The following is a 13,558-nucleotide window of genomic DNA, read 5'->3' on the forward strand; positions in this document are numbered from 1 at the left end:
TGCATGGCTTTCCTGTGCTAGCCCCAAAGGACATGGGTTCAGCTCATAAGAACTCTGAAAATACATGAACCATTGAATCCTAGCAAATATGTCATTGTGTTCTGCTGCTCCGGGGTCACGTGCTGGCTCTGCAGACAGAGCTGCTGCTCCGGCAGTGTCAGTGTGATTCTGACCCAAAGTCTTCCAGCCTGCAGTGGGCAGAGGCAAATCCAGCAGGAACAATGAGCTGGCAACCTTCCAGTTTGCCTTGTAAAACAATCAGACAATCATTTTCTGGTACAGCCTCAGTTTCTTTGATGTCTCAGAAAGTTACTCGTTCCTCTTCACCTGTGCACCTAACATAAATCCTGTGTGTAGCCAGGGACCCTCAATACAAATATTTCTGTCTGAGCTCTTCCTTGAAATCAGATCCAAATTTTCCATTTTGTTCCTATGTTTTGAACGTAATCATGGGATCCAAAAAACTCTGAGTTTAAGGAATCCAGAATCAAGATCTGAATTCAGACGTTAAGATTTAAGCCATCACTACTGCCAATGCAGGCAAATCCTTGATTTCTCATTGGTGAGTCTCTCTTGTGGATGCTAAATTGCGTAGCAAATATGTGTTAATATCCTTCCTCATCCTTATGGACACATAACTTTGATTAAGAGACCTGGCCAAGATCATCAAGTCACAGTGGAAGTTAAAAATGGAGCCTGATTTTCCCAAGTCACGCTGTATTTCCATGGGGAACCACTGGAAATGTGTGAGAAATGCATCTGACAGGAATACTGCAGAAAAAAACCATTTACAAATAAGTTCAATAACTCAAAGCCAGGCTTGCTATTACTGTAATTGCACCCAGTGCCAGCATGTCAGCAATGTTTTGCTCAGGCAGTTCCTAACATAGCTTATAATTTAAGTAACTTTTCCCAACTTTTAATTACATTCTTCTGTAACACAACTCACTGTGCTTTGTGCATACCTTGGGGGAGGTGGCATGGTCTGGCAAAGTTGTTGTAAGGCATTGGGAATTAATTACAAAGGACACAGTTTGTGAGTTCCTCTCAAGCACTTGCTCAGCTGTGTAACCTTGGGGCAAATCACTCAAGTGCTTTGTGCCCAAGTAAACCCAGCTGTAAACCATCTTGAAAACCAGATGGTGCACAAGATTTAAACGGCTCAGGAGAATGAAAAGGGATGGGATGGTAAGAAAAGTGAGTTTTATAGCTTTTTGCTGATGGTATTGCTTCTAATGGAGTTAATCTGGACTTAATATAACTGAGAAGAGAATTTGCCTTGATATCCCCCCCAAAAACCCACTCTCCAATCTTTTTTTCCTCTCCTTTCTTGACTTTATGCCAAGTACCTTCTCTCTAGAGGCTTAATTTTAAACCTCCAGTAGAATACATGTTTTTTCCCTGGCAGCCTCAAGATTCTAATTCAGGAGCAGGTTCTACATGACTAATCTTTGATATTTTATATGATTATTTTTAGGCATTTAATTCTATAGCTTTCTCTTCTCCCTGCTTTTCATGCTACCATGCTGCTTCCTCAGACTTGCTTAGCTTCAGGGGCCCAATGATGTGTTCTAGCGTGTGGATACTGCTCTGCTTATAAAAAGCCTGAGCTCTATTGTCTTCTGTAGATGGTATGTCCTGGCTTAAACCCAGTATCAAAGCTCTTATAGGATTTGTATTGCTGGTCAATGAACAAAGGAAATACTAAAGTTTCTGTAGCAGAAGAAATGTTTGCCACATGTTAGTAGTTAGAAGAAGACTTAAATGTTTCAATATTTCTTGGCCTTAGCTGAAATGTAGACTTTTTTTTCCCCACCAGTGCCACAGGAATGTGGGAGTACTTACTTCTGTAGGAATACAAATGCAGGAATACTTGCAGGGTGCATTAGGTTGTAGAAGGGAAAAGAAGTATATTGTTAGTATAGAGTAAGCAAGGAACACTTAAAGATGTGAAACATTTTATACTCTCAGGGAAGACTTTGCATGTTTTTATTAATCACTATTGAAAATAAAACATTGAAAGGTTGGAAATCTGTTGGTCTTTTTTTGCCCAAATAAGAAAGGATTAGAGCTGCAAGAGTAAGTTACAACCAAATCGAACAGCCAGAGCACCAAATAGTCTTTGGCTCTCATGAAAACAAACGTTGTCAGCAAGTTGTCTACAGCAAATTTAGCCCTTGATACACAGGGTGGGATGGTAAAACATTTAATTGCTCTTCAAAATACGGGATCATTTTTCCAATGTAAACCATTTGCAGTTCATGTGTGGCTCACAAACCGCTCTGTTTCATGTTAGGCAATCTTTAGATTCAATATTTGCTATTAGTCATTTAAAATATTGAAATTCAGTGCTAATAAACACCATCCCAAAGTACCTGCACTGAATAATAGCACTGCTTAAACATAAAACTGTTAAATAGCCAAAAGCTAAAGTAGAAACCCTCTGATATGTTCGAGTCCCTCTTTGGATGATCTGACTTTCCTTTTTCCCTCCTACTACCAATTGAAACTAACTGCTAAAAAAGGTGCAGTTCTTTTATGTGAAGAAAAGCAGTTTAAATCAATGAGAACACAAGCCATTCCCAGCTGACCAGCTGTGGAAAACAATAAATAAACCACAAAGTGAGCTGTAGATAGAGCAAATCCAGGTGATAAGGGAAAGCATGATGAGAGCTTTCTAATATAGGGGCAAGAAAAAATGTAAAACCCATTTTCAAGCCCTGAGCTGTGTAAATACTCATCAGACTCAATTTACATTTTCACTGCTCATAATGAGTAAAAGGTTGATTTAGCTCAGTATTGCCAGCTGCAACTGCAGCTGGGAGGATCTTTCTGTATCCATCAGACGAGGGTTTTCCCTCTGTTCCTGAGTGTAAATCATGGAGCTTTACTTCATTTCATGGGCCTGTGAATTGCTCATACGGTCTGTTTAAAGCAAAGGTGGTTGCATCATGAGTTTCACATGGTCCAACCCAGTTGCTTTCCACTCTCATCAAGAACAGAATGCTTCATGTTGTTGTTATTGCTACCATAAAACCAGCCAGCTCACAGGATGCAGCTTCAAATCCCTTTGTACATGCTGAGACACAATGCAATGAGATGCTGCCAGTGAAGTATGTATGAATAGACCAGTTATTTGGATACACTGCGAGGTATTGAGTAAAGTCTGGTCTGAAGGCAAGTAACAAAATGATGAATTCTTGAAGCCAGAGATTTCAGGCATCATAAAACTTTTTCTTCTTTTCTTTTAAAAGAGAGAAGAATCTAATGAATTAAATATACTTTATGTGAAGGTTTTGTCTCTTTCGAACAGCACCTTGAACTTGAAAACTACCTAGTTTGGAAAGAAAAAGTTCAATAGTTTTAGGTCACCTCCTTGCTCTTGGTTAATACAGTCCATTTTTTGCAGGTGTTAAACCATCCTGCTCAGTTTGTCCCTCTCTGGTTGCCATGTAGGAAACCTACAGAAAAATAAGTACAACACTGAGAAACTGACTACAAAATGCTGCTATAAGTAGGTATTTTGCCCATATAATCCCTTTCAGAAACAGTCAATGTGTGCTTAAAGAAAAATAATCTGACAAATATAGTGATTTTTAAACATCTCCCTTTAAAGAGACATTATGAGGCTGAAAGCTCGCATCTGCACAAACCTCTCCCCACCTTGCTAAGAACACCTTCTAAACTGCAATTTAAAAGCTTTCAATTACTACTTTTCTCTATTTATGCTCTTCATTTACTGTTTGCCTTTATTTTCCAGTCTCATGACTAAGCAAATCTAATCAATTTTGCTTGCTCAGTGTAGCTCACGTCACTCTCCTCATGTCTTGCTGTAGCTTCTTGCCTATGTTTGGGAATACAACCAGCCCCCAGCGAAGTCACTTCTCTTAAGAGTAGGATTTAATTATTCCTATTAATAAAATCCACATTTGAAACCTAAACTATTCAAATATGTCCCTTTCAAAAAGGAAATCATTTGGGACAATCTGGTTTTTAAATCACAGTTTCTAAATTCTTGCCCGAAAGAGCCAACTCTGTAAGTTCCTTTGCTGAATGTGTGCAGGGTTTGTACAGAAGATGCAAAGACAAACTGGAAGAGCCCCTCACACAACCTGACTGGTGAATTACAGCAATGCCCCTTATTACCAGCTTATTTTCTTGCCTTTTCTTTTTCAGGGCTGTAGAAAACGATTCCTGTTGGCTACATCAAAGCGTAGTGGCAGATTTCCCTTTGGAAGTCAGAGCCTGTTTCAAACGCCTCTTCAAGTCCTGCATATTTGGTGACTTGGGTCGTACAAGGTGGAGGCCTCTTCTCTTCTCTCCATTGCAGCTCCCAATCATCCTGCTGACCTCCTGGCAGAGCTGCTGGAAGGCTTCATGCACTCCCTCACAGTTCTCCCGGGCTGAGACTTCATAGTAACTACCTCCCAGTTCACTGGCCAGCTGGAGCCCTTCTTTGGAGGACACCTGCCTGGCTCGCAGGAGGTCTCCTTTGTTCGCCATCAGGAGCAGGGGGATGTTGGCATTCGGGTGGATCTTGCGGATGTGCTGGTGCAGGGGACGGATCACTCGGTAGCTCTCATAGTCTGTGATGGAGTAAACAAAAACGAAGCCATCTGCCCAGTAGATCGATCGGTTTATCTGCTCTTGGCAACATATGCTGTCAGTGTCATCCTGCCATCAAAACCAAGAGGTGTGAGGTTAGGAAACTGAGAATTAGGGAGCAGACAGTCCTACAGCACTGTTATAGCTGCTCAGAGCTGTGTTTCAAAGCATGGCTGTTTCTCAATATACGAGCAGAAACCTCTCTGACTGCCAGGGAATGTACCAGGGACAGGAGATTTCCACTGCGTCAGCAACATATCACAGGTAAGCAGTGGAGAGGGGTCAGAGCAAACTGCTTGGAAAGAAGAGAACAGCCAAAACACTGATATTGAAAAGATTGTTCTCTATTCTGTTGTACTTAACCAGTGTGACAGAAACCCACATTTTTATTGTGGATAAAATTGTGATGGGCACAATAAGAGCATTATAAAATTCAGCAGGCCAGTCAATCACACTGCTGCAAGTGAATGGTTGTCCCCCAAGGTGGGGTTTTAGGGCTTTTTCCAAGTCTATATTCAATGTCTCCATGGACAGAGGTTCTCACTGATTCTGATGAAGCCTGACAGGTTTTTCTGCCAGATATTCAAAGGCAAAGTTACTTCTAAAAAGCAATTTGTAAAAAACAACCAACTAATGGGACTGAAAATGCAGTGAAATCTCTTTGCTCATTTGCAGAGCAGCAATGGGTTTATATTATGTCTTGCTGGTCACACGTTTGTTCAGTCCATCACCACTTCTACTCAGACAGCCATAACAATCACCAGCCTTGGGAATGTAAAAGCGAACACAATACTGTTGGGGCTTGCAAAGAGATCAGCTCACTTTTCAAGATGAAGCTATTTTCAGCTAATCCTTTACTCTTTGTTACCCGTGCTGGCGTGTAACCCAAGCAGATAGGGAGATCCCTGCTGCCGTTATTGCCAGTGTGTTTGCTTTGTGAGAACTGTCATTCCTGTCAATATTACAGCTTTCTGGAACTTTGTCATTTCTTTCATATCCAACAAGGCACTAAGCATATTCAGTATTCAGCTGTGGATGAAGTTGATAGGAATTAGAGGCTTTTGTGAATACAGAGCCCAAACTTTTATTATTATTGCTAATTTCTATTCAATAAATCTTCATCAGGTTCAGTAAGACTATTAGAACATACGTTCCATTGTCCATTTATCTAGAGAATATAAATCTGCCATTCACATTCACTTTAGCAGCACTTGTGTGTGCTCAGCAGCCTTCCGAAACAGCTCACTTTTATTTAGGCACCTAAATATGAATTATAAAGCCTAACTGCAGGAAGCAGAGGTGGAAAAGAATGAGTAAAACTGATCAGCTCTTTTATGGTAGATCAGACTGTAAAAAAAAGACTATTGACAAGGCTCTTCTGTGGGAAGAAGGAAGCAGAATTTCTGAAGGCTCAGAGTTAAATTAGGGTTACAGATTTCAACAGGCATTCTGCTAACTGGAATGAATCATAGAATCCCAGACTGGGTTGGAAGGGACCTTAAAGCTCATCCAGTTCCAACCCCCTGCCATGGGCAGGGACACCTTCCACTAGAGCAGGTTGCTCCAAGCCCCTGTGTCCAACCTGGCCTTGAACACTGCCAGGGATGGGGCAGCCACAGCCTCTCTGGGCACCCTGTGCCAGCGCCTCAGCACCCTCACAGGGAAGAGCTTCTGCCTCAGAGCTCATCTCAATCTCCCCTCTGGCAGGTTAAAGCCATTCCCCTTGTCCTGTCCCTACAGGCCCTTGTCCAAAGTCCCTCTCCAGGTTTCTTGTAGGGCCCCTTAACTAACTGCCCCCCTTGCCTATCTGCCCTTTGTAAATATTTCAGTATTGCCTGTAGAGACAGTGGCTCATCATACCTGGTAGTTCTTTGCCCTTGCCAGATCACAATAATGCTAAATCCTGTTAGCAGTGAAATGGTTTAACAGATGCTCTTATCACTCCTGTCCCTCCCAAAGTGCTCAAACCCCAACCCCACCGGATTTGCACATGGAGTGAAGAGGGCTCCTCACTAGCAGCCTCGTTTAAAAGGTTACTGAGAGTGAACTCAAGCCTGGGCAGGGCAGGCTGTGGGAAGAAGGGCAATTTGCACTGGTGGTGTCTGGGCTGTATCCAAGCTGTGGATAATGAGCCACCCTCCATGTCCTTCGAGCCTCTTTTCACCAGCAAACTCCTTTCATGGGGAAAAAGAACTAATTGCTCTGGCAAGCGTTGGAAAATGGGTTTGGAGAAGGTGTACGTTCAGAGAGCCCTAATGAGCTGGAATTCTCAGTTACCAGCTAGGCCCACCCAGGAGTGAGATGGATGGATAATCCCAAATGGAATGCTTTATTCAGGAAAATCAAAGGCTAATGGGCTACTTTTTAAATGGAAATCTCTGCTCCAGAATGAATTTTGGAACACACAGTCATTTGCAATGTATAGAGCAAGCAGCAATGAACCACTGAACAAAACCAGCGATCTGGTTGCTTCTGTTTCTCTCTTAAACATTAACATTTCCGGTGTGGCCACAATCCTGAGCGATTCCACATGACTTCCTCCCAAAACACTGTGTTCAGCCTGCAGAGTGCAAGGCACTCTCTTCCTTAAGGATTTTAACAGAAAATCCAAACTATTCCCAGTCTTAACAAGCCCTGTTCAGGAACAGCCCCTTCAGAATGTTTCAGATACATCATTTGATGCAAACAGAGATACAGGCTAAGATAAGTGTGTCTGTGGGAAATGGCGAAACAGAGCAGACCTTTGACTGGGACAAAGAAAATGAAACTCTTTCCTAACTAAACTTAAAGTGCTTCTGACTAAGAAACCTCAGCTGTTGGCGTTGCTAAATGTTGTGGAGCTTTGGCTACAGTCACACAACTATAGGGCACAATCTTAATTAAAACAGGAAAAGTAAACATGTATCTGGTGTGAAAGAGAGCATTAAATTCTCTCACTCCCTCCTTTCTCCATGGGATAGACCAGAGAGGGGATTCCCTTTGTGAAGTGTTTATCAGGCAGTCCCAATTGTGCCTAATCACCACCCACAGCTTCTCTTTGCGGGTCCTCTCTAAGTAAGCTGGCACAGGGCCTTTGTACTGTTAAGTCCCACTTGAATGTCTGGAGGACTTCCATAGCAGCTTTTGTTTGCTTTTAGTGTCCAGAGTAAAGGAGGGGTCCTCTCCTCCGCCCTTACTCAAAGCTTCCCACTTGAATCTACTTCTAGTCATCAAATGGAAATGGAAACAGGCTATGGGAGCTTTGCTTATCCTGTTCTGTAAACTCAGTGTGGAACAGCAGTCCAGCACAGAAATGAAGCCATCCATACACGGGTCTGTGTGGACAAAACATGGTGGATAAAGTTGTCTAGGGCTAGCCTGAAAGAACATGAGAGAAGGTGGTGTTCCCATCCAGGCATATATTTGGCCGAGTCTGAGCTTAGACTGAGGTTAAGGCCAAACCTGGAAGTTAAGGTTTTGATGGTGACAAGGGGATATCTAACTTTATCATGAAATCTCAGCTATTCTAGAAGAATTATCACTCTCATGAGATTTCCACCATTCACATAAACCCAGATTTCATTATTTTCTGCTGCTTTGACACTGTTTTCATCCTCTTGTTCTGGATGTGAAGCAGATCTTGAAGAAAAGACATCTTAACCTTAAACCCTGCTTGGAAAAATATTTCTAGAAACAGCTTTCTAGTCAAATATTAAATCTATTAAAATATCTAAAACACTGATAGAAAGAGGGGTGTAGATCAATGCTAACACCTTAAAAATAAGGAATGCTTTTAAGAAAGAATAAGGAAAGCACTGAAAAGCCACCTTAGCTGGAAATGACAACTGCTGTGCGGCCTGTCCCCTTGGAAGAAACACCTTTCTAGAGAAGAGAGATTCCTGCCCTACGTGGGCCTCTAGGCAGGTGAGTTTTCTGCCATGCAGGGACAGAACCCATTTGACAGGAAATAAAACATCTAAGGAGTTGGCAGGAGGGAGCCAGATTATGATCTTCATGCTCTTTAGGCTTGGGATGCAGTGATGTGTTTGAAATAGATTTGTTTTGACTTATTTAAAGGAGCCTGATTCGACCTTTCCAAGGGCTCATTCAGGTGGAGTTTAAGGGACCCCCATTACTCTTCATTTGGGTTTGAGCCCAGGTATTTTTCTGCTGCCAAGTGGAGTTACTTACAGATGGAAGTGCTGGCAACAAACAAGAGGCAATGACTGTTGTAAAGCACAATGCACTGAGCAGATGTTTTACCTCCAATGAAACAAAGGGAGTATCCTGCACCTGTAGAGAGATCTGTTCCCCATCTATGGTGAACTTTCTTGAATACAAAGCACCTGGTGGAAAAGTAACATCATTAGAGTCAGTGGCTGTAACGAAGAAGAAAGAGTACATAAAGGCAAAATAGAACTGTTGAAACCCCCATTTTTGAGGCTTATGATTTGTAGGTGCTTATAGAAGAGTGAATGGCACCAGAGTGGTTGTGTGGCTGTTTGCTTATGTGAAGTGGGTTTGTATTTGCTGTGTGGATGTCTTGAATGCATACATAGGAGGGTAGCTGGGGAAGGTGGCACTTTGTGTAGACTCGAACAGTTCAAGTGGGTGTGTAAATCCCAGCCAGGTTTTCAATCCACATTGTTAGTTTTTGAAATCTGGACTTCCCATATTTCTAATCTCAAATCAAGATATCCAGGGGTTGTCTGTAAAAGGGGTGAGCTGTGTCCTACTGCATTTTTCTGGAAGCTTATAAGAAAGGAAAGCATTTTAGTTACAGACACAGAGTAAGTGATTCTATACAAATCACCCAGATGCTCTTTGGGATTTGTGTAACCTCAGCAGTCAGAGTTTGGTTGAAATCCCCAAAGACTGGACACTTCTGGTTAATCTGAATGACACATGCTCAGAGCCAAGTGCTAGTTTGAACCATCCAGGACTGACCCAGCTCTAATAAAACCATCACTGTTCTGGGCTTGAACTTTAGTTTGTTACTGGAGTGTGGGTTAAGTGACAACAAAAACTTCATGAACTATCTGTGGTTGTGATAAGGACAGCTTCAGAGATTGATGCCAGCATCAATTTTCTTTAGAACTTGATACAAGTCACATGGATATGTGAAGAAATGCTGTATCCACAGCTGTCGTGTGCAGCCTTTCAGCCTTGTCCAAATGCAATTGTCACTACTGCATCTCAATCAATGTACAGAGAAATCCCATCTCTTTGAGAGCAGGAAATTCAGAGTAATAGGTCAGTTAGTGATGATAATGCCATCATCTCTGAAAATCATCTTTGGCTCAATGAAACAGGTGGGTTTATTCCAGTGGAAAGGAGTCTGAGCTTAGAGAAACATTAGCAATATGAGGATGTTTAAATGGCAAAGTTTGCTGCATCTGAATCCAACACTATCACATTATGGTTTAACACTGACTCTGTGAGGTGATTTAACCCTTCTAGGATAATTTTTAAATCCTATTTTCAGCTGAAAAGATGGTACTGTTCTATGGGAAGATGCTGTACCCCTGAACCAAGACCAGACAACATATTGTTCCTGCTCTGTAATGCATTGCAGCAAAAAAAAGCAGGTACTTGCAGATGCTGAGTGTGCTCTGCCTGATAGCCAAGTGAAGGAGAAGCATGGTTGAATGATCACAAATACACTGCCACCTGCTTCTTATTTCTGGCATATTTATTTCTTCTACAGCATGGCTGTTGGGCTGGTAACTTAATGAGAAAAGCATGTGGTTCCCAGCAATGTCTCTGGCAGCAATCCATTGTAAAGCTCAGAAGTCTAACTTGATGTACAGTCTCCCATAGAAGAGATGAAGGAAAAGAAAGAGCAATAGTGCAGCCAACCATCAAGGTTACGTAGGGTCAGTGAGAGGGAGCTGGAAGGAGGAGCTTTCAGATTGTATTTCGTCAGATAGGCAGAGATCAAAGGGGTCTTTTACTGCCATCTCCTTTCCTAACTCATCATTCTAAGTTCAGAGTGCATCTCCAAAGTGAAGCAATCACTGCTTTGAATCCTGTTCTCCTTCACCCCAAAAATGTGAGATGGTCTACGTGTGGGATGTGCCAGTAGGTGTGAGCACGGCGTACATACAACATCAGCCAGTACACTTGGCACTTTCTTGGAACAGAGGCTGTGAATTAAACAGTTCACATTTACACCTCCTCTGGGGTGTCAGATTAAACAAGAAATGCAGGAGAAGCAGTCTGCATGGTCATTTTACGTATTTTATGGGAAGAAGACTTCAATTTGGAAGTCTCCCTTGTCATAAAAGCCACCAAAAGAAAAAGGGAGTACACAGAAAAACATCTGAAGTGCCTTTTACGCACATTGGAATTCCTCTGGCTTCCCTGGGGTTTCAAAGACAGCTGCGTTGGGCTTCCATGGTTAAGTCCATATGCAAGTTGTTCCTTAAGCCTGCATTTTAGTATAGGTATGTCCCCAAGCAAACCTGTTACTCTGATCCTTTTCCACCAAGCTGGAAAAAACCCAGCCAACAGGATCATAAATAATGAGCCTTTGATTTATTACTTTCATAGCTCGAGGCTATTAACTGAAAATATGCGCCTTATGGACATGTAACACTGCTTGGCTTTCCTGTAATATGCACCAGTCACACAACAGAGCAGATTTCAGTGCTGCAGTGCAAAGCAGACTCACCAGTGTTGGCCTCATAGTCTCCAATAAATCTCTTTGTGAGAAAGCGCACAACCAGGGCTGTAAAACAACGCGGAAAAGATGGGTCTTTAATGTGAACCAAAATCAATCTTTGCAGAACACGTGTCACATCTTACTGGAAGAGTTAGGATAATATGAAACCACGTTAATCTTTGAATTGCTCACATATTATTCTGCAAATGCTTCTCTCAACACTCACAGAAGATGATCTGGGGCCAGGCTGTGATACCTAATGCAGAGTTTTTCACAGCTTGTACTGGAAATGACTCCTTAGACTGATTCAGTGTGGGATTGGGATGTTGGTTTGTTGTGACTGCAGGTACAACAGTCTGACCTCTGCTTTGACATGGTTTGGGAAAAGAGCAACAAGCCAGGAAACTGAAACTCATCCAAATACCACACTTGAGACCTCTGTGTCATATACAAATGCATGTAATGGTTCTTCCCAGCCTTGAAACTGCTCAGTCCTCCTCATGAAACCCATTAGTGCAACTTAATCACATCCAGCAAACAAACTGCCTGTGCTCTGCACACATGGGTCGTGCTGCAGCGCCCTGGGCCTTCCTATTCACTCTCCTTACACTGTTGAATTGGAACAGTTTCCTTTTTCTTGCTCAATATATAACACTTAAAATCCTGTTGTGGCAACGTTAACTTATATTCCTGTGGTGCTTCATCTCAGCAGATTCCTAATCATTTGCAAACCCATTTAGTTAATAGCTAAATAAACGGGTTTACTCTGCAAACAACTCTATCATAGATTTCATTTGAAATAATGCTTTTCTCACATGGATACTGGGTCACCTCTTTTGTACCCTTAAACCAAATTGACTGTGCAGCTCTCTTCAACACACTACTTAAACACGATATGAAAATGTGGCTTCAGATCCAAAACAATCAAACATTTTACTGAATCCTGAGGAATCTCATGTGTAGTAAACCAGAATCAGCCCTAATAATTCCTGAAATCATGAACCATATATTCAAAGTAATAATTCTCACATTACCCTCTTCTCTTCTCCTCTTCTTTGGAGAATAATAAGGAAGACACATCTTGTACGCTGTTATTTGTCTGAAGAGCACAAAACATTTACAACAGGGGAATAAAGACCACTTTTTTGGGGTGTACAAATTTAGACAAGGCTAAATAATCTGCACAGGACCAGGAGGATCATTTGTGAGCACAGAGCTCCCAACAGTGCCCTCTCCTCCTAACTGCCTTATGGTGGCTGCTCACGCAGACCTACAGCACATCTGCCTCACAGATTATTCAGGGCAGAAAACACCCAAATCACTTAAAATGTTCAAGCTACAACAGTTAATTCACAGCCTTGGGCCTATCTGAGCCGCAAATGAGCTTGTAAGTACAGCAGCAAGAGAAGCACAGAGCTACACCTGTGGACTTACCTGTCTTGCCCACGCTACTGCCGCCCAGCACCACGAGCTTGATGATTTTGTTGGGCACGCAGTCTAACACGGGATACTCGGGTATGGGGAGCAAGAGAAAGTTAGTAGAATACTGTGACATAGTATCCTGAGAGATGAGACGCATGCCAGGAAGGAGAGCTGCTCAACTCCTGCAGGAGTTGGGGGAGAAAAGAAGGAAAACAGCTTCCCGGCGTCTGCTCTTGGCTGTGTATCCTTGGACGGAGAAACCTCCTCATTTCATTTAAGCAGCGTTCCCGGGGAATGTTAGCGCGACTGGGCTCCTCTTCCCCATGCCTCCGCTCAGACAGCAACTTGGGAAAGCAAAAGGGAACTTTTTGATCAGCCCCCGTGAAAACTGACTCCTCCATTCCCCAGCCAATCACAAGTGAAGCCATGACATTCCTCCAGCCGGGCACCAGTGTGTGCCTCCATCCACCACCTCCCTGCTCCCTGCTTTATCTCTCCGCACTGCCTGTTTGCTGTGCTGCCCCTTGGCTCTTTGCTAAACCGAGATTCTTGTGTTTCACAGTCACCATGGTGGCGTTTTCAGCAAGATACAGGCACCCCCCTGCTCCGCTCTAATTCCACCCTGAATAATCCCGTTCTGCCTGTCTAGTTTCCTTGCATTTTCAATTGGCTCCGACTCTGTGCTCTGTTGTTCTCCCTGTCCTATTGTATCCTGCAGTTGGGCCCCTTCGATGTGCTGAAGCTGATGGGATACTCCAGGAAAACAAACACATTTCCCCCCCACCCCACCCCCGAGTTTTCAGGCAGCTGTGGGTTATTCCAGAATACCAGCTCACATATGTATCCTCCAGGATACATTTGATCTGCTGGTTTATACACGTTGTTGGT

The 13,558-nt window shown here is 42.7% G+C and overlaps 1 protein-coding gene across 1 annotated transcript; it reads right to left on the reverse strand.

Moving 5' to 3' along the window:
• Positions 1-1,962: 1,962 nt before the first annotated feature.
• Positions 1,963-13,157, reverse strand: LOC115613189 (ras-like protein family member 11A-like). Its single transcript, XM_030498342.1, has 4 exons — positions 12,683-13,157; positions 11,258-11,314; positions 8,848-8,930; positions 1,963-4,674 (listed from the first exon to the last, which is right to left on the reverse strand). The coding sequence occupies exons 1-4, from the start codon at positions 12,825-12,827 to the stop codon at positions 4,207-4,209; spliced, it is 753 nt and encodes a 250-aa protein (XP_030354202.1). The 5' UTR covers positions 12,828-13,157; the 3' UTR covers positions 1,963-4,206.
• Positions 13,158-13,558: the final 401 nt, after the last annotated feature.

The sequence above is a fragment of the Strigops habroptila genome, chromosome 9 (genome assembly GCF_004027225.2).
Source record: "Strigops habroptila isolate Jane chromosome 9, bStrHab1.2.pri, whole genome shotgun sequence".
NCBI classification, from domain to species: Eukaryota; Metazoa; Chordata; class Aves; order Psittaciformes; family Psittacidae; genus Strigops; species Strigops habroptila.

Excerpts from the sequence above, each read along its gene's own strand:
- LOC115613189 (XM_030498342.1), bottom strand. The coding sequence starts at position 12,827 with ATGCGTCTCATCTCTCAGGATACTATGTCACAGTATTCTACTAACTTT. Across the intron at positions 11,315-12,682 it reads CAGTAGCGTGGGCAAGACAG|CCCTGGTTGTGCGCTTTCTC; the intron begins GTAAGTCCACAG and ends GTTGTTTTACAG. Across the intron at positions 4,675-8,847 it reads CTCCCTTTGTTTCATTGGAG|GATGACACTGACAGCATATG; the intron begins GTAAAACATCTG and ends TTTTGATGGCAG.